This window comes from Lycorma delicatula, chromosome 4 (genome assembly GCF_047948215.1).
Source record: "Lycorma delicatula isolate Av1 chromosome 4, ASM4794821v1, whole genome shotgun sequence".
Taxonomy (NCBI): Eukaryota; Metazoa; Arthropoda; class Insecta; order Hemiptera; family Fulgoridae; genus Lycorma; species Lycorma delicatula.
In genome coordinates, this window is record NC_134458.1 from 205,657,123 (window position 1) to 205,681,196 (window position 24,074).

Here is a 24,074-nt window from a genome sequence, read left to right on the forward strand (position 1 = left end):
ATAAACATTCTTTTTAAACATTTTTAGGTGTATCAGCATTTACGAACGAAAGGGTCATTTCCAACGTGTTCGTTTTCTTTCGAACGCCAAGTAAATCATCATCGTATTATTCAGCATATTCAGCGTAGCCCAGGCACTAGTATAAGGCGAATTTCATCTCGCACTATTTTGTCAAAAAACAAAGTGTGGCGCAACCTACGGAAAGAAAATCTTTATCCTTTCCGTCTACAGAAGGTTCAAAATTTGCAGCCAATTGATTACCAGCGGCGATTAAACTTCTGTCATTGACTTCTAGACTACGCTGAAAAGTTAAATTCAATTTTATTTACTGACGAAGCCATTTTTACATGAAATTGAGTCTTCAATTCTAAAAACAGTCACTTATGGAACGAGACGATCCACATGGTAGTGTGGAAACTAGTTTCCAACACAGATTTCACATTAATGTTTGGTGTGGCATTATTAATGACAAAATTCTGGGACCATTTGTTTTCAATTAAAACCTTACGGGAGATGCATATGTTCATTTCTTGAAAAATGATTTTTCGACTCTTTTACAGGATGTACTACAAACTAGATTATTCTATATATTATAAGTTTACAAACTAGATCGCAAATGATTTTCTAGCACGATGGTGCAACGCCACATTTTTCTTTAGTAGCTGGAAATATCACTTGAATGCTAATTTCTTAAATTATATTGGACAGGGTAGACTGATCGATTGGCCACCACGATCGCCGACTTAACACCACTAGATTACTTTATTTGTACCCATATGAAAACGATAGTATACCGACAAAAAGTTGATACTAAAGAAGAGTTACTCATTAAAATACGAAATGCGATTGAATTTATACGAAACGATCCGACATAATACGGAAAGCCACCGGAACAGACTGCACCGGGCAGAGTGCAGTGTACATTGTGAAAAATGGAATTTTGAAGAATTACTGTAACCGTGGTTTGTTATTTCGTTACCATTTATCATTTCATGTATTTTATTTTTTTATTTTGCTGTATTAAGAATAATGTTTATTAGGTTCAAAATAATACGATTTTCTATTTTTCGTCTGTTTTACTTGAATAAAAAACCGATTTTTAAAAGTTCTTATTTACTTTTTACTGGTTGTGTTTACATTAATCTTCTCAGAATTAAATTATCTACAAGTTTTGTTATTAAATCTTCCGCTTTTATTAGTCATTTAACAAAGCTATTGTAATACAAACCTAGAAAAAACTTGTTTTTCGACACCGAATTTTGTCTTTTACGTCGGATATTTTAAAACCTACCGGAGTTACAGTTCAGGGGCTTGTTTTATCCTGTTTCCCAGCTCAAGTTACATAAGAAACCACCAACTTTACTCCTTAATTTGGGTCCCAAAAATTACAGTAGGGCTTTATTTTATTAGAAAAGCTGAAATCCGGGAGAAATCTTTCGCTAAACGTAACTAGACAAAGCGTTTCCAGACTTATATTTATATGAACGTTTTTCATTATTTTCACCAGTAGAACATGTTTTGATGAAAATTTCTCTGTGGGACACATATTAATATATTATATTAATCAATCTGAACTATTTTATTTGCTATATTCTTATCGCCGAAATATTTTCTAAAATTCATCCAAAACATGTAAACCACAAAAATAGGCGGCAATGAGTCGCATAATTTTCATGAATTTGTGGGGTAATCTTCTCACCCCATCAAAACAATTATTTCTAAACTAAACATTTATTATTGCCATAGATATCTTATATGCACAAATTATGTTAGCAGATTTAAAGTTTTACATTAAAGAAATCAAAGGTGGGATTAATAATTGAAATCCATTACCTTCGCCACTTTTTAAATATTCGTCTAATGATTTTAGCACCCATAAATCATATTTTTCATCAGTATTAACTATTAAATTACAATAGAATTAATGAAAACCAAGTGTACTTGAAATTTTAATATTTAAAATATTTGAGATAGAGGTGGTTTTCTTTTTTCAAATATTTTATTTATTTTGAAAAGGTAATTAAAAAGTAAGAAAAAATTTGCCCTCCTGAACTTCAATTAATATAAATATATACATACAAAACCCAATCTTACTATCAATCCACCTCTCAGAAAATTTTAAAAAAGTTTAATGGCAAAAATGCCCCCCCCCCCCCGTACAACCATTCTACTTATTCGAAACATTAATGCAGTTCAAACGCAATTAATTTTCATTATTTCCTCATTCATTTTGAAAAATTCTTTTAACTTCTTCAAATTTGGAAAATTAGATTTAAACATCCCTAAAACATATTTTATACAGATAATTAACTATTAAATCATATTAAAATTAGTAAAAAACCAACATAGATTAATATTTTTATATTTGAAATATTTCAGATGATTTTTGAAAAAGTTTTTTTGCTAATTAAAGATAAGAAATACAATTAAATCCTTCAGACATTTTTATCGAAATGTGACATCCTCTACCATTTTATCTCCTCATGTTTCAATTGACTTCTTAAAAATATTAATAGAATCAGTGTGGCATATATAGAAGTCATCCTTCCAAATACAAGATTTCTATGTGAACCCATTCCAGTTCACGACCCGTTCAACAGCCACAGCTGAGAGACTACTACAGAATAATACATCTCGCCTTGAGGCTTGTCTAAGGTTACCGGCTTCACGTACTCACCTGAGAGAACAAAATGTATAGTCTTTTCTCGCTGCGAGACCCTTTTATTCCACAAGTCCTTATCAATGGAGAGTCAGTTGCTACCTCTCCTGACATTAAATTTTTAGGTTTGCTTTTTTGATAGCCGTCTTATGTGGGCCAAACATATAAAACATTAAAAAAAGATGTTTAAAGATTCTGGATATGCTACCAGTCCTTAACAATACCAAGTGGGGAGCGGATCGATCATATATGATACGTTTTTATTATTCTTTATTTCGGTCCTGCATCGTCTACTCTTCAGCGCGTCATACCGTGCTTAAGATGCTGGATGCTGTATACCACGCTTTTCTTCATCTCGCTACAGGTGTCTTTAGATCAAGCCCTGTCGCAAGCGTACACAGGTGGATCGAAACAGAATGATACCGTTGGATGCGCTTTTGTTGTAAATGGTAGAACCTATATGTTCGGTCTATCTGGTGTTACGAGTGTCTACAATGCTGAACCTTACGCCATCAATAAGCCTTTTTATATCATTCATCCTGTCGTCGCATCCTTATTTGTAGCGATTCGTTTAGTGCACTCCAAGCGTTTGAAGATTTGTATTCTAGACATCCTATCGTCACCGAAATTCATAATGCAATTGCTGAGTCGAACCGTCAGAACCCACGAATGAGTTTATGCTGGATCACTAATCGTGAAAATCCGGGTAATGAACAGGCGGATTCCACTGCTAAAGATGCATGTAGCCGACCGTCTTTCACCACTCTTGTTACTTCTACCGATTTTGTTAATTCTGTTAAACAAACTTTACGAGGAAGGTGGCAGTGATTGGACTATTACGGTAGACGAACTCCTTTACATCAAGGATGCTGTGCGGCCAAGGAGCTCTTCAATCCGGAATAACAGTAGAGAGGAGATTATTATTTGCCGTTTACGAATAGCGTATACTAATCTTACACATGGACACCTGACACCTGATGAATCAGACCATGCACACGTTTGCATTCGCTGCGACTGCCGACTAACGATACACCACATCCTTGTGGACTGCATATGTTATGCGGCGTTGTGTCGGAAATTTAAATTAGTTGCTGCCGAGATATTCTAAGAAACAATCTGAGGATACCGAGGTTACCGAATATCTTGTCCTTTCATAAAGCCGGACACTATATTCGATTTTCTTCATCATCATCATCATCATTCACTAAAGCATACGCCTCGTCGATTTAAACCCGTCACTCTCATCTCCTTTTCTCTCTTAAAGTCATTATATTAACCAAGGCCCAACTCTTCTTTAACATTATTGATGACGGCTGCTGACGGTCTACCTCTAGGTTTTTTACCCAAAACCTTGCCCTCAAATATATTTGTCAAGAACTGGTCATGTCATATTACATGTCCTACCAACTTTGCTCCTCTTCTTCGTATTACATTTAGCAAGGACCTCCTTCCACTCACTTCTGCTAAAACTTGATCGCTTCTTTTCCTATCCACCCAGCTTGTTCTTGTTATTCTCCTCCAAATCCACATTTCCATTGCTTCCATTGTCTTCTTCTTTCTGCTTTCCCAAGCGTCCATGTTTCATACCCATAAGTTAGAACACTACAGACATAACTTTTAGCGAATCGTTTCCTTATTTGTAAACTCATATGATTATCAGTCGGTATATTCTTTTTATCCTGGAAAGCTTGTTTTGCCAACATTATTCTTCTTTTTACTTCTGTAGCACATTTATTATCATTAGTGATGGTGCTTCCCGAATAACAAAAACTATCAACCTTCTCTACAACAGTACCGTCTAATTTAATATCAACCTTTGTACCTTCCTTTGTTTTTCCTGCAATCATAATCTTTGTCTTCTCCTTATTAATCTTCAGTTTAAGTTTTGTTGGTACTTTAGATAGTGTTTCTAACATAATCTCCATTCCTCTTGCTGATTCCACCAGTAACACAATATCATCTGCAAAGCAGATACATGTATGGACATGTATCCGCTTTGCAGATGATATTGTATTAATTTGCCTATTAATTTGTATATTCGCATATTAATTCGTATTTGTGTTAATTCGTATATTGTGCAGATGATTGTGAATTTGTGTGTGGATTAATGGAAAATCCATATTTTCAATTAATTCTGATTCCTTTTGTTTTTTCTTTCATTTCTACAATAGCTTTTTCAATAAATAAATTAAACAGAAATGGTGACAGTAGCCAACCTTGCCTGACTCCCCTTCTTATTTTGGCCTCGTTCTTTAAGCCGTTGATTTCAATCTCCATTTTATACAGATTCAGAATTAGTCTTCTGTCCCTCTAGTCAAGCTTTATTTCCCTCATTGTTTGAAAGAGCAATTCCCAAACCACCTTGTCAAAGGCATTTTCTAAGTCTACAAAAGTCAAAAAGGTCTTCTTGTTAAGCCCAATTCTTCTCTCTAATAACACACTCAGCGCTAGTATCGCTTCTCTAGTTCCCTTCCCAGATCTGAAACCAAACTGGTCTTCTCCCAAATTTGCCTCAATTTTCCCTTTTATTCAGCTTTTAAAAATGTTTAGCATTATCTTTGAAGTGTGGGATAACAAAGAGATTGTTCTGTAATTGTTGCAATCCATTGCATTTCCCTTCTTAGGAATTATTACAGTTTTGCTATCTATAAAATCTAGTGGTGGTATCGTTCCCTCTTCATACCAACATTTGATAAGCCTATACAAACACTCCTTTGTTGATTCTCCTAATTCTTTTAATATTTCTGCCGGAATGTTATCTGTGCCTGTCGCTTTGCCATTATTCAGGTTATTCAAGGCGTTGAAAAATTCTTCCTTAGATACAGGTGGTCCCATCATGTCTTTATCCACCCTATTTTCATTTTCCAGATATTTCCTACTGTTAACAATATCCTTTCCTTCATATAGCTCCTCAATATATTCTTTCCATCTGTCACCTACATCATCTAAATCAAAGAGAAGATCCCCATTTTTATTCCCTACCATATTTGTTTTCGTTCTCAATTTTATCATCATTGACTTAATACTTGAGTAAGCTCTGTCAGTTTTTCCTCTTTCTAGGTTTTTCTGAATCGCCTCATTTCTGTCTTGCATCCACCTTTCTTTTTCCAGTCTGCATTTTTGAGTAATCATGTTCTTTACCCTTTTGTATTTCTCCAGTCTTTTCCTCTTAACTTGTTTCACTCTTTAATGAGGTCCAGTATTCATGGTTTACTTGGTTCTAACTTGTTTAACCCTATTATTTCCTTAGCCATTACCGATATGGTTTCTTTCATTCCTTCCCAGCCTTCTTCTCTGCTGATCAATTCATCTGTCATTATTTTCAGCTCCTTAACTATTTCCTCTTCCTTGAGTTTTCCTACACATCATTTATGCTGGCTAGCTCTTTTGTATTTCTGAAATCTAATATCATATTTTGCTATCACAAGGACATGATCACTCTCTATGTCATATCCAGAGTACAAATGACTAGACTGTATTTGGTTTTTATACTTATCCTTGACCAGAATATAGTCTATCTGGTACCTCTTTCCATCTCTTGGCATTGTCCAAGTATACCTACCTTCTGCTTTTGTTTTCTTAGTATTTTATATTGCGATTTAACTTTTCCTATTTTTCCTTTGTTACTGTGCAGTTTTTTGTTAATTTTATTTTTTAATTTATTTTTTCCGTTAATTAGTTTATATGTCATTATTCTTAGCGCATGTGTTAAAAATTAGTTTATATATTGTAAAATCATTGCTTTCAGAGGCTAATAACAACCTTTGTTGTACGCCAAAAAAAAAAGGCAATCCATTTCCTTTATTATATTCTAAAATAGTTTGGAATTAAAACTATCCACATGATTGGGGAAGAAGTCGCATTTAAAAGTTCAATAAAGTCAAAAAGCAAGCCAAAGCTAATATAGAGCCAAATTTTAACTTTTTTTGATCAATGGGTTTTTGAAATATTAGGCAAAAACTGTTCTTAGATAATGTTGAATATCCACAACTATATCTGGTTGACTTAAAACTTTGGAATTTAAAATAACTTAATAAGTGTTTTCATTGTAATAAAGCTCAATTTTCTAAGGATCATTATACAAAAAGTCAAAAATTAAAAATGGCGAAAATTTAATGCCATCATTGCCATAGAAATTTTTTTTGCCATTTTCAAAGAATTTACGTTGATTCTATGCAGAAACATTAATCGAACTGCAGACCAATGTATATATGTATGTTTTACATATAATACATCTTCTGGAAATTTCTATAACTTTTTTTATGTTTTTTAGACTAAGGGGGTCTTGAAGTCAAGATTTCCAAAATCCCTGATACCCAAAATTAGTGTCAGTCACTATAGTTTCCCCTTATAGCTTATCATTGTGTAGCAGCAATAAATCTATAGCCAGGAAAGTAAAAGTAGTGTTGAATTGGTCAATACTAATTTTTTTATATCCCACTTCATATGAGAACTATCTTAAAAAATAATGACCATTCAATTACGTTTCTTGTGTTTCAGCTATGGCAATCTTCTTGTATTTTCAGTTATGCTGTTTTCAAAGTTCAACCTGTTGTTTCCCATGTAAATTTATGAACCAAAGCTATGTAGTTCTGAATTCAGCTGGAATACACTTTGTTAGTTAAGCTATCCTGTTATCGCTGTACTAGGGTTTCCTTTTCCATATCATTTTTCTTAATTTATTCTTGAACTCCTCAATCTGTGTTTTAACTACTTACATTATTAGATTATTATTCACATTATATTAATCGCATATTTCAGAATTTTTATTATACTCCATAAATTCATGAAACATTTCAGAAATTCATCATTGCTAATGCCAATTTAAATCTTTTATTTTTGTTTTAAGTAGGAGTAATATTTTATTACATTTACAGAAATTTCAAACTAAATTTCACCACAAACTTATTTCAGCTATTTTGTTAAACTTTCCTTGTTATACAGTTTGCTTATTTCTCCTTTGCTTTTAATGAATTTAACAAAAACTTCTTGTCTCATCATTTTTCCTTAATAGCTTCACTTTTATGTATTTATTTCCCCTTTCCATTGATCCCTTTTTTACTGTGCTCCCTAACCAGGCTGTCCTTGCAACAACAAATCTTAATATTTGAATACCTTTCTTCTAGACAAAAATCCCCTCTTTATTTTATAGCATTTCATCATAATTCTATTATCCAATTAGAGGGATAAATTTTAGTATTTTATTTATTATTCTATGTTGAAACAAAATATGAATTTTATAAATATGTGTAAATACATATTTAAAATATTTAAAAATATTTTAAGTATTAAAATACTTAATACAGTATTTCAAAGTAAAAATACCAGTGGTATAAGACAATAAGAATAAATCGCTTTCCAGCAGATAACTGAAGAGAAAAAATATTAAATGCAGTTTCAACCCGTACAATTGGTACTTATTATAATGGCTACTACTGTAACAATCAATTTCACTAAATAGAACAAAATTTTTAAAGAATACTTTTTGATCATTAATTTCTTAATTTGAAATTATCACCTTTTTCACCATGAAAAGATCTGACATTCGTTACACAAGTTGCAGTTTTTTTTTTAATCCTAAAATCTTTCATTTCCAAACAGTCAATATAATTTCAATCTGGCTTAAGACAGACTGGTTGTAAGACATTTAATTTTTCTTGAACAAGAAAGATTATAATATTATTGATGATATTATTAAGATTATTATATTTAATACCTATATCAGCAACATAAGTAGTTAATTAATTAATTGTCTTTAACTGGTGTTTAAGTATTTTGAACACAGTAATCTGACCATGATTGACTGATTGCAGTGTATGTTTAGGAAATAAGCATCACAGTTTATTTTTTTGTAAAAATAATTAATTCTATTGATTATTTACCTGATTGTGAATACTTCTGAGACACTAGGAACTGGTTATGTAATAATATCATATGTTTTTTCATTAATTTATAAATTTTATATTATAGCCGACTATGTAATAGATAGAGTTAAAAAAGGTCTTATCTTATAATTAATTTGCGTTGTGTGTGTGTTTTGTTTTTAATATGTATTTTTCCAAATCTTTGTAATCTTAGGAGAAAGAGGAGGACTTGGAAGGATTTCTATACAAGGAAGCATTTTGTTTGTAACACTATGCTGCTGTTACAGTATATTGAATGATTCATTTACTGTTATATCTGATACTATCTGTTTCTATTCTCATATAGCAACTGGCTTGTTAATAAAGAAGATAAAAGAGAAAAATATTAACTGGGATTTTAATCAAGTGTAGACATAATAAATTATTTGTTATTTATAAGAATTAGTAACACAAGTAATATTGCTCAAATAATGTTTATATAAAACTAGACTCTCTTGTGACAGTTTTTATTTCTGTTATCATTATTACAACTACTACTATTATTAAAAAAAAACAACACAAAAACCAATTGTCATTTCAAACTATAATATAAATAACCCTACTTCTAATAACAATGTTTTGGCTAAAAATAAAGCCAACTTGTCATGTATAAAGTGATGTCATGTTAGCAAATGTCATTAGTTATAATTAAGTATATTTACTTTAGTAAAAAGTAAATAACAGTTTTGTTTCAACGTTGTGTAACAATTTCTTATGTTAAAAAAATAATATATTCAATAGTTACTAAAACTGTAAAAAAAAAAGAATTTATTCTCTATAAATCAATAAATAAACTGTAGGAATATTATTACATCTAATTATTGAGTTTTTTCATTGTTTAATATTACCTTATTTTTGCTAATAACAAATAAATAATACAATAAAATATAATAAATAATAAGTGTGTGTGTGTGTGTGTGTGTGTGTGTGTGTGTGTGTGTGTGTGTGTGTGTGTGTGTGTGTGTGTGTGTGTGTGTGTGTGTGGGTGGGTGGGTGTCTGTGTGTGTGTGTGTGTGTGTGTGTGTGTGGGTGTCTGTGTGTGGGTGTGTGTGTGTGTGTGAGTGTGTGTGTGTGTGTGTGTGTGTGTGTGTGGGTGGGTGGGTGGGTGTCTGTGTGTGTGTGTGTGTGTGTGTGTGTGTGTGTGTGTGTGTGTGTGTGTGTGGGTGTGGGTGTGGGTGGGTGGGTGTCTGTGTGTGGGTGTGTGTGTGTGTGTGTGTGAGTTTACATGCAATAAATTAATATATTTCAATCTATTAATTAATTGTTTTTATAAAAATTTCAAATGACTAAAAATTTGTGGGAACTGTGCTTGCAGGGGATTTTTTTACAGTTGTTAATGGCTCCTTTAATATTGAAGCTGCAGATCAGTTAAATACATTTTCTTATCTATAGGATACAATACTAACTTACATTTCAATAATATTTTTTTTGTCATAACCTATAACTTTCCATTAAGATGAAGCAATGTATATATATATATATAAACAGTGCAATTTTATATATATATATATATATATATATATATAAAATTGCACTGTTTCCCACAGAAACTGGGACATTTATTTATTGCTGTACTGTTAGTCTCAGTTATTCATATGGCTGCAATCCATACAAAGCATCTCAGGTTAGTTATGCATCTCATAGAGTTATCAGTCTGACTTTTTTCTGAGAGTAATGATGTTAACCCATGAATCAGTGTTTAATAACACTGGATGTAGTTTCACTATATGCAACTGGCATTTTTAAAGTATCTAATGACCATAGAATTACATTAATAATTAAAATAAAAATGTAATAATATTATTAAGTTAAAAATAAAGGGTATACAGCAACAAAAAACCAATTGCAGAAACCACTTTTATAAGATGAATTCCCCATTTATAATTGAATTAAACAATACTGGGTACAACCTCACTGGACACTGCTGAAATTTATAAATTATTAATTCATTTAATCCCTCTATTAAAAAAAAATAAAAAATCCAATCATAGTAATAAGTAAATTAAAAATAGTAAAAAGTAATTAAAATAAAGATAAGACAAGAATGTCATGGGAAGAGAATAGTTTAATAGTAATTAGATTTTTGTTTTAATAGTTTAAAAGTATCAATAATTAAAAATTTAATTATAATGAAATTAATACATCATATTAACAAGTTGTACCAATTAAGACCTAAGAGGATACATTTTTTTCACAATTAAAATGGAAAAAGTTAATATTTTCAACATTAACTGAAAATTACTCAGTTTAATAAAAAAAGGAATTTTTTCTATAAAGATATTTCATAGTTTTTTAAAGAACAAAAAAATAAAAACTTCTATAATTTATATACACACACACCCTTATGCATAGAGGATTTGTAATGTAAATGGGAAGAGAGATATATTGATTTTCAGCTACAAGTGGTTGTGACAATGAGTTGTTACGTGTCTTAACCTGACATGGGTGAGGTCAATTTTAAACAAATGTATTGCAGCAAAATTTTATTATATTAACACACACAATCAGCTTATAAATTATTAATCTATGGCAACGTACATGTATGTTATTTATAAAAAATATCTTGCATTTTGGTGTACATAATATAAATTAATTAATAAAATGTTTTTGGTTTTATGTTTATTTAATAACATATTAATTAAAATTAAAATAAATTGCTTTTAATTTTATTCAGAAAAAATTGTTCAATACTTATAAACAAAATTTGTTTAAAAATGCTAAATTATTGTATGAATTTTGAAGATATAATTTCATTGTATACTTAACCTCAAATTTTAAATAAATGTAATAAATGGTATATTATGACATTAATTTTTGTGTAATAAAATATTATTATTAACCTATAACTTATGAATAACTTATTAATAACATTTAGAAATATATCATTTTTAATGTAACTTTTAATAATAACAAAATTAATATTTATCAACTGCCATACATATTTTGATAAGATAACTTTATTAATATACAAATGCAGTTAATTAAGCAGAAAAAACATTTTACATATAAATGAATTTTATTATGTTTTAACCCGTAAATTTGATTGTTTTTATCACTGTATTATTTTTATTTATTTTTTATTATATATTTTATTTAATTTTTAATTAGAAAAATAATTTCATAATTTAATATGAAATTTAAAAACGGTTTATTTCCTTATGAATATTATTAATTTTTTCATTTGCATATTGGAGATTAATTTTACTTCATTTTTGTTTTATTCTGAAAATACAATTGCAATAATTTATCATTCTAATCATATGTATATGGGAACACTGAATTATAGGAGAAATTGTTATAATTATAATTTTTGATGCACTTCTCCAGTCCTTCCTATTCTATGCCACTTCTAACCTAATCCTAAATCCTTAGTTTTATATATCCTACTTTTTATCTTCTTGACGGTGTTTATCCATCTATATTTCCTCTTGGAACCAAATTTACTAATCTTTTATGCCTTAATATAACATTCATCAACCTTGTCCTTCTTTTTATAAGTTAATCCACAATTTAATTTAATTTGTATTTTTCATTATTCTAGTAAGCCAGAATGGATTATGAAACTGATCCAAGATTAATTTGGAAAGTAGCTGATGCAGTTTGTTTTGATGTAGATTCAACAGTAATACAAGAAGAAGGGATAGATGAACTTGCAAAGTATTGCGGAAAAGATGTACTTAGTCTGTAAGATGTAATTTTATAATCTCTTTTTTGTTAAATCATTAGCAGTTAAATCATAAGCCTTTACATCTACAGTCTCTTTCTTTAAAAAAAGAATTTGTAATGTTTACTGTATTAAAATACTAATCACATGTAACATTTTGATACTCCAAATTTACCATAAAAAGTTAATATTATTAAATTTTGCTACACTTAATCTGATTTTGAGTCATTTAAAAAAAAAATATGTCATATAGCCCCTTGAAATCACAATAACAGTTAATTCTAAAACACACAAACTTATTTAAAATAATTTTAAATGTACATATTAATAAACTTTACCTAAAATATGGTCAGTAACTAAGAAAATAGGCCCACTGAATAAGAGATGAGTTGAATAAGAAGCAGGTTTCTTTCAATAAGGGATAGATGAGTTCATTTAGCAATAATTTTTACAACAGCTTATATATTTATTAAAATAATGGGACTATAATCTACAATCCTTAATTTAATGATAAGTATTAAAAATCTCATTTTTCTGATTTAAAAAATTAATAAATTAAGCTCATCCTATTGTGTGAATATTTTATAACATTGCACCTACTTGAAACTAAAAAATTCATAAAAGAAATGGGGTTTTGAAATTTTTTTAAAAGTACGAATAAACATTGATAATATGAATTGGTCCAGATAATTTGGATCTAAATGAATGCAATTTATAATTAGGGTTATAATGTACCTAAATTTGAAATCCACATTACAATTTCATTATTTGTGTTTAAAAACAGTTTCATGAAAAGGGAAATTCCTAGCAACTGGTGAATATGATGAGTGAACAAATATGGTTTAGATGTTCTTGTGAAAATAAACTTTTCATTAATACAAATAAAAATCATACACTCAGCTCCTAATTTCACATGATAATGGGGCGCTTTGGAGTTACAATGCACCTTTTTCAGTGATTACACATCAAATGAATTATTAAATGTTATTAAGATCTGACTGATTATATTTGTAATTTATCATGTTTCACAAACCATTAGACTTGCACAGTAGTTAATCATTAATGAATTGCTCTTTTAGACTTTTTAAGGTGTATGTTTCAAATTTCTTAATTACATTCGTGTGACAATCTTTTGTTGTGAGTCTGGTATAATTGTAATTATTATTTATAAAATGCTGAGCATAACTTGATTTTTTAATGTTTATTATTTGTAGATATTTATTTAACTGTTAAAGATTTTTTCCAGTTTGACCAATATAGAAAATTTTTTAAGTTCCATTATTTGTTATGGTAATTTAGCTACTAAAAACCTACACATGAAGTGAAGCTGAAACTGGTTTCTTAACTTAAGTGATGTACAAGAATTAGTTCACTTCCTGTTGTTCATTTACTACATCCCTTTTAATTTAAAATATGTAACTCCCTGAGATGTTCCAGCCACTGTAAAACCATCAGATCTAAAGAACACAGTTTATCATTTTTCCCAGCATCCAGTGTAGAATTTTGTTGCATTTATTACACTATTTCATAAATTCTTAAGTAATTTTTTGTAGCTATTGATTTCAAATCATGTTTTTTTTAATTTATTGAGTCTATTCAAGCAATTAAACCATTAAAAATTAAAAATGAATTTTGGATACTGTCATATAGAATCTTAAATTCTGTACAATTTTCAGTTTTTTTAGTTTGTTATTTTTCCGATTGTCTCGTGATAACAATTATAAGAAAAGTAAATATACAATAGCGTGTAAATTAATCCAAACACAGATGGTGCGTTTGGATTAATATGAATACTCGTATCGGGCTGCAGATGGAAGATGCGATATGAACGAAGCCCACGGTGCGACGAAGGGGTCCGAAGTTGACTCAGCGGCAGAATTTTTTTTTTTTCCCTACTCTCACCGACCGGATATCCATTTAAGTATACTCAGTCGGGGAGAGTGTCCTTCTACTCAAAGGGGGCGTCCCCCACCCACCGGCTTTACATAAGGCACGGGAGGTTGGCCCCCCTGGTCTTGGATCTTTTGTTTTATTTTTTGCCTGCCTCTAATTCACCGTGTTAGGGCCAAGGTCCGGCGATGCCGTCCCCCAGCCCCTCTGCAGGGAACCGGGTCTCGGTCTTTACGCCTATGCCCCTAACCGACGGTACCCACCCCACAAAGCGCCTAGACGCCCGCAGGGAGACACACCGCCGGCCGGGACTCGGTCTTTTCTTTTATTCCCATCTCCCCTGGAGTTCTTCCCCTTCGCAGGAACCCGCATATCAGGGTATACGGGCCCTCCACGGAGAGACTGTCCACCCTTCCCTACTTAACTTAATCACAGTCTACCGCCCTCTTCTTCCTTAGTTCTCAGGATCTCTCCAGCAAACCTTCTGAACCAGTCCCAGTTCTCTTGATTTTGTACCATCCAATTAATTAGATTATCCGGTGTTAATAGATTTGTTATAATTACCCTCCTGTTTTCAGCCCATCTGGGACATACAAATATAGTGTGCTCCGCATTATCTGTTTCCTCACAATAAACACATTGTGGTGTGTCCCTTTTTCCAATTCTGGCTAGGTACTGCCTGAAATATCCATCCCCCGATAATAACTGTGTCATATAGAAGTCAACGTTTCCGCGTCTACTTCCATACCACCTACCTATATCAGGGATTAGTCTTCTAGTCCAATCCCCGACTCTTGAGCGTGACCATTCCAACTGCCATTCTTGCTCCAATTGAGCCGCTATCTCGTCTTGTGGTAGTCCCTCATATCTAAGCATCCTGCTTTTAATCTGCACGTCTATTGGTAGAACCTCTGTTATTACGCAAAGCGCGTCATAGGACACCGTTCTGTAACTAGCGGCCACCCTCAACACTGCAAGTCTATGCGCGCTTCTCAATTTTCCTTTATTCCGTTTAATACTAATTGTATGTCCCCAAACCGGGGCCGCGTATAATATCATTGATGTTGTTGCAGCAGTTATTAATTTCCTAGTTTCTATTTTTGGTGTTCCATGGTTCTGGAAGAGTCCTCTCAGAGCTTTGACCATTGGAGTGACCCTACTACATATCATATCGATGTATCTGCTAAATCTCAAATTTTTATCGAGTATGACTCCCAGATATTTTGCCTCATTGACTTGCATAATTGGCTCTTCTCTGATATTCAAATTTATACCTCTAATAGGTCTTCTGCCGGAAAGGGCAATACAACTGGACTTCCCTGGGGCTATCTGTAGTTGGCTTCTTTGTAACCATTCATCTATAATTCCTAATGCCAGATTGGCTTTGCGTTCTAAGTTATCTACATCCCTATCCTCAACGAGGATTGCTATGTCATCAGCATAGCCAATTGCAGTAACTCCTTCAGGATAATTCAGTCTGAAGACTGCGTCATAAAAAATGTTCCACAAGGTTGGGCCCAGCACAGAACCTTGAGGAACGCCATCAAACATCTGGAAAACTGCCTTACCTTCCAAAGTTTTGATCTCAAGAAACCTTTGATGTAGATAGTGATTAACTTGATTTATTAGATATTCGCTTATTCGCATCTCATGCAATGCATCAATTATAGATGACCAGGGTACTGATCCGAACGCGTTCCTAATGTCCAGCATTATCACTAGGGGGATTTTCCTGGTCCTCCAGGTACCGCTCCTGCTATTTAAAGCCCAATTTTTAACTCTCTCTAAGGCATTTATGGTAGATCGGCCTTTTCTGAATCCATATTGTTGTGGATGTAGACAGCCCTTTTCCTCAAGCTCTGCCCTAAGCCTGCCTTCTATCAGCCTCTCAACCACCTTTCCCATATTATTAATAAGAGTAATCGGTCTATATCCATTATTTATCCCCGCGGCAGAATTGGAGAGAGGGAATGTCACGTGACTCGGGCGTGTAGCGTTTTACCTTCACGCTTGCGCTCTTTGCTGTAGATCGATCAGTCTGGTTTTTTTTTTAGCCACACCTCGTATGTATATAAATATATATATATATATATATACAGTACCGAACAAATTAATTTCGACACAGATTTTTTTTTATACAAAGCAACTTTATTTAGATAAAAATCATACCTGTATAATTTGTGAATATCAAGTACCATAATTAACATGTTTTTCGTTATTCTTAATCACTTCATGTACACAATTTGGCATCTAATCAAAAAGTGCATTAGACATGTTTTTGATTTCTTCATCATCAGACTATACCAATAATATTGCTTTAATGAGGTTAATTTGTGGGCTACAATTCATTTTTGAGAGTTGTTTTTTTACTATTGCCCAAAGATTTTCAATTTGATTTAAGTCTAGGAAGTTGCCTGGCCATAGGGGCACTTTACATTTTGTTCTTCGAAAAATCTTTCCACAAGTATGGCATGGCACCAAATCTTGTTGGAATTGCCTTGTGAGGCAACCCTTTCCTTCAGAATCTTGATATAAACATTACTTTTCAACAAACTATCAACTGGAAGTAATTAGCAAGGGTCTTCAAATGTGAACAATCCTGAAATTGATTTTTTAATGTGAGTGAGTGATATATTTTTATCTGATGGATTTTTAATATAAGAAACTCTTTGCCCCTGAACATAAAATTGTGACTCGTCAGTCAACATTTTTCCAGTCTTCTTAGCATGTTCTTTGGCCCATAAGAGCCTTTTTTGTACATGCTGGTGTTAAAAGCTGCTTTTTAGCTGGCTGATGAGCTTTCTGTTCAGCTGCAAGACATTGGCATCTAACAGTTGTCACGTGTAAATCTGTACCACTGGCTGCTAATTCTTGACCTAAGTCCAAGCAGATAATGTTAGATCAAATTTACTTATTCTCACTATAATAACTAATCCTGTTAGAGTAGTTTCCTTTAGATGTTCTAAAATAGCATTCAATGTCCCTAGTCCAACACCACACTCGGAAACTGTTTGTCATTGTGTTTGTATGCTCAACAATTTTTTAACAATTTCTTGATAAACAATTTTTTAGAGAAACAATTTTTTAACACTTTCTTGGAGTTATTACCATTATTAATATTGAAGACAGAGAAAAAAAATATGATTCTATAATAAAAAATTAAATAAACTTTCACAAAAAAATACTTATAATATGAAAATTGCTAAATAACCAAAAAACAATAACTTCACATTATAAAGACAACTTAAAGAATGGGTGTAGTCAACCAGTGTAGCCACAATAGAAATAAACAAAAGATTCTTGTGTTTGGATTAATTTGCACACATCATACCAATAAACATTTAACAATAACACTTATGATGTTTTTTTAACCACTCCATGCTACACATATACTATGTTCAAGTATTGTAATTGAACATATTTATTATTAAAATATTACATATTTTTATATTTATTATTTTATTATTTAGTATTGTAATTGAACATAATAGGACAATAATCATATGGCATTAGACAGAGTTAGATGGGACAGTCTAATGTACACATTGAGAAAAGAAGGAATAAATTGGAGAGATAGAGAGAAGAATTTTAAAATGTTGTACCTGAAAAGAGTATGAATAGAATGAAAGAAAGTTAAGAGATTGAACTGTGGAAGGGAAACAGGAAAGGGTGTTTCTTGTCATCTGCTCTGTTCAACCTATATTTAGAGGAAAATTTGAGAATATTTTAATAGGGAGAGAAGGGTTAGTATAGGTGGAAGGAGAGTGGAATGTCTTTTTGTGATGATATAATTCTGCTAGTAGATAGTAAAGAAGAGGTGAGTAAGATGCTTGAAGATCTTTTTGACAAAAAGTGTGATGGAATGGAAATAAAAGATCAAGATTATGGTAATAAGAAAAATGGTAAAAGAGTTGATATTAGATTAAACGGTGAAGAGAAAGAGCAAATAAAATTAATCATTCAACAATCCAGGAAGCACATCAATTGATTATATATGTTGTACAGCAGAGATAAGAATTAGAGTAGCAGTAGTGAAGGAAGATCTTAACAGGAGGAGATTATTCTGAAGATTATTCAATAACTAAGAAAGAGTCTAGCAAAGCAAAGGATTTTAGAAGGAAAACAAATCATAAGAAGATGGAAGACAAAATGGCTAGGACATCGGTCCTAGAAGAGAATGTCTGCTGAAGATTGCAATTGAGACAGTGACGGATGGAAAGAAAAAAATGAAGGTATCACGTGATAAATCCAATTAAGATTGAAAAAAGAAATGGTAACATTTAGAGACTAGCATGTAATCTTGAAAAATGATAGACTGTAAAGTTGAAACCTACCACCAGACATCTTGTTTAAGGACCTCCATAAGGCAGAATACAAATAAATGATTAATTTTCAGTAAGTTTTAGAATATGTACATGAAAGATTTTCCTTGATTTCAATCCAGCTCATAGAAAAATTAATTTTATTACTAAAAAACCATACTTTTTTTTAAAAACAAATATTACCTAAAAATATGATTATTAGGTAAAATATAATAAAAGTGTGGTAAAGTCGATAGATGGGTGGAATATATTGAAGAGTTATACGGAGGAAATGAATTAGAAAATGGTGTTATAGAGGAAGAAGAGGAAGTTGAGGAGGATGAAATGGAAGAAACAATACTGAGATCTGAATTTAAGAGAGCATTAAAAGATTTAAATGGCAGAAAGGCTCCTGGAATAGACGGAATACCTGTAGAATTACTGCGCAGAGCAGGTGAGGAAGCGATTGATAGATTATACAAACTGGTGTGTAATATTTATGAAAAAGGGGAATTTCCGTCAGACTTCAAAAAAAGTGTTATAGTAATGATACCAAAGAAAGCAGGGGCAGATAAATGTGAAGAATACAGAACAATTAGTTTAACTAGTCGTGCATCAAAAATCTTAACTAGAATTCTATACAGAAGAATTGAGAGGAGAGTGGAGAAAGTGTTAGGAGAAGACCAATTTGGTTTCAGGAAAAGTATAGGGACAAGGGAAGCAATTTTAGGCCTCAGATTAATAGTAGAAGGAAGATTAAAGAAAAAAAACCAACATACTTGGCGTTTATAGACCTAGTAAAGACATTCGATAACGTAGACTGGAATAAAATGTCCAGCATTTAAAAAAAATTAGGGTTCAAATACAGAGATAGAAGAACAATTGCTAACATGGACAGGAACCAAACAGCAACAGTAACAATTGAAGAACATAAGAAAGAAGCCGTAATAAGAAAGGGAGTCCGACTAGGATGTTCCCTATCGCCGTTACTTTTTAATCTTTACATGGAACTAGCAGTTAATGATGTTAAAGAACAATTTAGATTCGGAGTAACAGTACAAGGTGAAAAGATAAAGATGCTACGATTTTCTGATGATATAGTAATTCTAGCCGAGAGTAAAAAGGATTTAGAAGAAACAATGAACGGCATAGATGAAGTCCTACGCAAGAACTATCGCATGAAAATAAACAAGAACAAAACAAAAGTAATGAAATATAGTAGAAACAACAAAGATGGACCACTGAATGTGAACTTAGGAGGAGAAAAGATTACGGAGGTAGAAGAATTTTGTTATTTGGGAAGTAGAATTACTAAAGATGGACGAAGCAGGAGCGATATAAAATGCCGAATAGCACAAGCTAAACAAGCCTTCAGTAAGAAATATAATTTGTTTACATCAAAAATTAATTTAAATGTCAGGAAAAGATTTTTGAAAGTGTATGTTTGGAGTGTTGCTTTATATGGAAGTGAAACTTGGACGATCGGAGTATCTGAGAAGAAAAGATTAGAAGCTTTTGAAATGTGGTGCTATCGGAGAATGTTAAAAATCAGATGGGTGGATAAAGTGACAAATGAAGAGGTATTGCGGCAAATAGATGAAGAAAGAAGCATTTGGAAAAATATAGTTAAAAGAAGAGACAGACTTATAGGCCACATACTAAGGCATCCTGGAATAGTCGCTTTAATATTGGAAGGACAGGTAGAAGGGAAAAATTGTGTAGGCAGGCCACATTTGGAATATGTAAAACAAATTTTTAGGGATGTAGGATGTAGAGGGTATACCGAAATGAAACGACTAGCACTAGATAGGGAATCTTGGAGAGCTGCATCAAACCAGTCAAATGACAGAAGACAAAAAAAAATAATAAATGTTTCAATAATAAAATTTCATTCAAAGGAATATAAACTTTTATATAAACATTCACATTCACTTCAGATACACAAACACTGCACACAACATAAAAAAATTTTCACAATTAACAGTATATACAAAGAATTTTCAAACCACAGTTTGAAAATTTTTAGCATAGCTATGAGTTACATAAACACCAGAAAACCTTTGTGGATTTTAAAAACGCACTAATTTGGTCAAAAACAACATATTATATGAACAAAAACGACACAAATCAAATGTATTATTAACTGCTTACTAGGAATTTCTTAAAAATTAAAAATAGTTTTTAAATTGATCTTAACAGTTTCAGGTAAGGTTTTTATACTATTCACCTTAGCTAGCTTCATTGGAGTCTGAGAAAGCACTTGGACTCGAGTAAACTTTTTATAATTTTCACCTTAAATTAAATTGAACTGCAGTAGATTTAAAACCTGCTTTGATCTTTTTAACACAAGGTATCAAAATTCAAACATAATTTCTTAAATTTTTCAAGACAAGTGTCAATAACAATTTCTATCTCTTGTGATTAATGAACTGGATTTGATTTCAAAGAAAGATCATATGGAATCATATTTCCATGTATTTATTTCATCATTCATATCTTACATTATATTTCACAAAGTTTAAATCGCATTGTCATGTTCTCATGCTGATCAATGAATTTAATTTGAATCTTTTCTGTTAACAGACAGCATTTCTAAAATACTTAAAAATTATAAACACGGCTGTTTGATCATCAAATTATCAGCTCAAGGTACCACCTCGACTTGAGGTGCCCTTATAACTTAATTTCTACAACTTATCACTCTTAGAACTGCTTAGCTGTAATCCATTTCTACTCTTCAGTTACTATTTTTAAATAAGGCATTTGTTGTGTGTGAAGTGCAACAAGACACACGGAAAGAAATTATTAATTCCTGCTTGGTTAAATCTGTATCAACAATAACAGAATAATCTTTTTGATAAATTATACATATATTATTCATTACTGATACACATGTGAAAGAATATTTAAAATCACACTCGGAAAGAAATTATGCACTATAGTAATTGTGAATATACATCTGATTTATCAATATTTTCGCATTTACTGTAACAAAAAACAATACACTTTACGTAAATAATAATAATAGATTTATTCTCATCTTTTACAAAGTACATATTTCTTACAAAATTATGTTGTAACTTAGTATCAATTCTTGCACACTTAAAATAAAATAAACACATTTATATAGATGAAAATAAAAATTATACAGCTATATTGAAATATACATGTAAAATATGTAGTACTTATAATAATGATGAAAGAGAATTATCTAATATATTCTTGATAAATTACAACTTTTAAATTGTAAAAGAATTTACAATTTTCCCGAGGAAATCCTGTATGGGAGTAATTACCATCTTTATAACTTAAAAAAATTTAAAAATTGGAACTATTAAATAATTGAATTATTTACGCTGAGTGTCATTATATTAATATGCAAATTTTTCAAACAGAGGAAAAAGAAATAATAGTGGTGTAAAATGATTCAAGGTAAGGGTTATGATGATTTGGGGACCTCTGAATATGTATTTAGTTACAGTATCCATTTTAATGTACTTGACTTTATAATAGTTAACTTATTTAAACATATCTTACTTTTATACTTAATTAATTATCTTATTTATATTTATAATACATACAATTCTGATATGTTTAAAATTATTAGGCAATATTTAAGGAATACATTGTGATTTTAACCGGTTCTTTTATGCAACAAAATTACAATAAAAATAAAGGATTTCAATTTTTAGTATTATTTAAATTTTATAGAAAAAATAGATTTCTGGAAAAAATTATTTACTCTTTTAGTTTATATAAAAATTTTAAAGGGTATGTTATTTCAAACTATACCAAATCTTATATTTTATGAAAAATGTAGGTAAATTCCTATACTTTTTGCGATGCGGTAAATATTTTCATTATATATTAATAGGACATGTGGTTTATTTTTTCACATGATATTGATCCGCTTTAGCTTTTCCTGATTAAATGTAAAAAATTATTGATTAAATGTAAAATATTATTTCCATGTAAGCTACCCTTCGGCTAAGAGATGGAATTTATTTTCATCTAATTAAGAAGATCTTTTTCTGCTATAAACTGTAATCCAACCGCAAAGTAATTTTTAAAGACACTGTAGTGACAAAAAAACTGTATAATTAAGAACAATATTCAACGTACAATTTTTATCGCATTATTATTTATACCTTATGCGATACTACAAACGCTACTTCTGTTGTGAATAAATTATACTTCTAAAAATAAATTATTTATAATACAACGTGCAGAATTTTAAACGGATCAAAATATGCAAAAAAAAATAAAATGTTTTAATAACCTGCATTGCAGTTGAAATTATATAACCTGGAAGTTTGCAATAGTTGTTAAATAAAATCATCCCAAAATTACACTTGCAACTGCAGTAGGTAGTACGACCTTGGTGGAATAATACATTATGTGCCAAACTTGTATTAAAGGACTCTGCAAAGGTAACACAAAAAGCTAGGCTAGCATCTGAAGTGCCATCTGGGTAAGCCAGACCTACTATTTATGTTCCTAATCATTGATATGATACATAAATTATAATACATAAAGGTAGCTGTTTTACGCAAAGAGAAAATTTATTTTTAAGATAACAAAACTAACATGAATATGAGATTAAAAAGATCAATTTTTTTAAAAGTTATACGATATCAAAATACTTTTGAATACAACAATTTAATTCAATTTTTTTCTTTTTAGGACAAAAAATGCTATGAGTGGAGCTTTAGATTTTAAACAAAGTTTAGCGATGCGTTTAGATATAATAAAGCCTTCGATGTCAACAGTAAGAGATTTTATAAGAGACCGTCCACCAAGACTTTCACCAGGTGTTAAGTAAGCTAAAAATAACATTTTTATTTTTATACTTGTAATATCTTTATTTTTATGTCTTGTTAAACGAAGCAGAGTTGTTGAAAAAAAAATTGTACCGTGAATAATAATAAGTTCTGAAGTGTAACGACAGACTTTGAATTTATTAATTTAACAGGCTTACAGTGTTAATAGATATATAAGCTGAAGCACAATAAATCCTTTTTGACGTGTTGGCATGTTTTTATCATTTAGAAAGTTTTTTTTCTACCATTTTTTTACATAAAACATTTATTATACTTTTGTCAGTTAAAATTGTAATGTGAACATGTCACATTATAATTTAATATACAGGTACATCGCAAAGTTTTCCCGGGGCTTTCATAATCTATTCCACTGATGAAAATAATGTAAAAGTTCATATTAATATAGTCCTAAAGAGCTTTGTTTGCGAGTTACGGTTAGTGAAAGATTTCCCTCGGATTTTAGCTATCTCGTTGAAATGAGGTCGTTAATTGAGGGGCAGAATTAGTGATTTATTGCGGTTCTTGATCTGAAAAATCAAATAAAATAGGTCTAAATACAATAGAACCGTATTTAGGTAGTTTTTGAGAAATTTGGGGTGACCCAATAAATTGGGGGCAAAAACCTTGTTTTTTTTATGTTTACGTACAATAACTTTTTTAAAGGGGTAATAAACACATAATACTTTTAAATAAAACTTTTAGAGAATTTATTTATGAACAAAATGGTGTAAGTTAAGTTGAATAAAACAGAGAAAAGTTAGAAAAATAAGAATTTTATTTGAAAATCGTACATTACTACAATTGTCAGAAAAATACTTATTTAATGTAAACAAAAAC

General features: G+C 31.0%; 1 protein-coding gene across 3 annotated transcripts in view; it reads left to right on the forward strand.

Annotated features, from left to right (window-relative positions):
* The window catches only part of aay (phosphoserine phosphatase), a 90,086-nt gene that overhangs the window by 49,476 nt on the left and 16,536 nt on the right, over positions 1-24,074 (forward strand). For 2 of the 3 annotated variants that reach the window (XM_075365102.1, XM_075365103.1), the window contains 2 exons: positions 12,104-12,246; positions 23,101-23,235. In XM_075365102.1, coding sequence (XP_075221217.1) covers positions 12,113-12,246; positions 23,101-23,235 — 269 coding nt within the window. In that variant the 5' untranslated portion in view covers positions 12,104-12,112. Of the gene's footprint in view, positions 1-12,103; positions 12,254-23,100; positions 23,236-24,074 lie in introns of those variants that run through there. The other variant, XM_075365104.1, reaches the window with a different exon arrangement.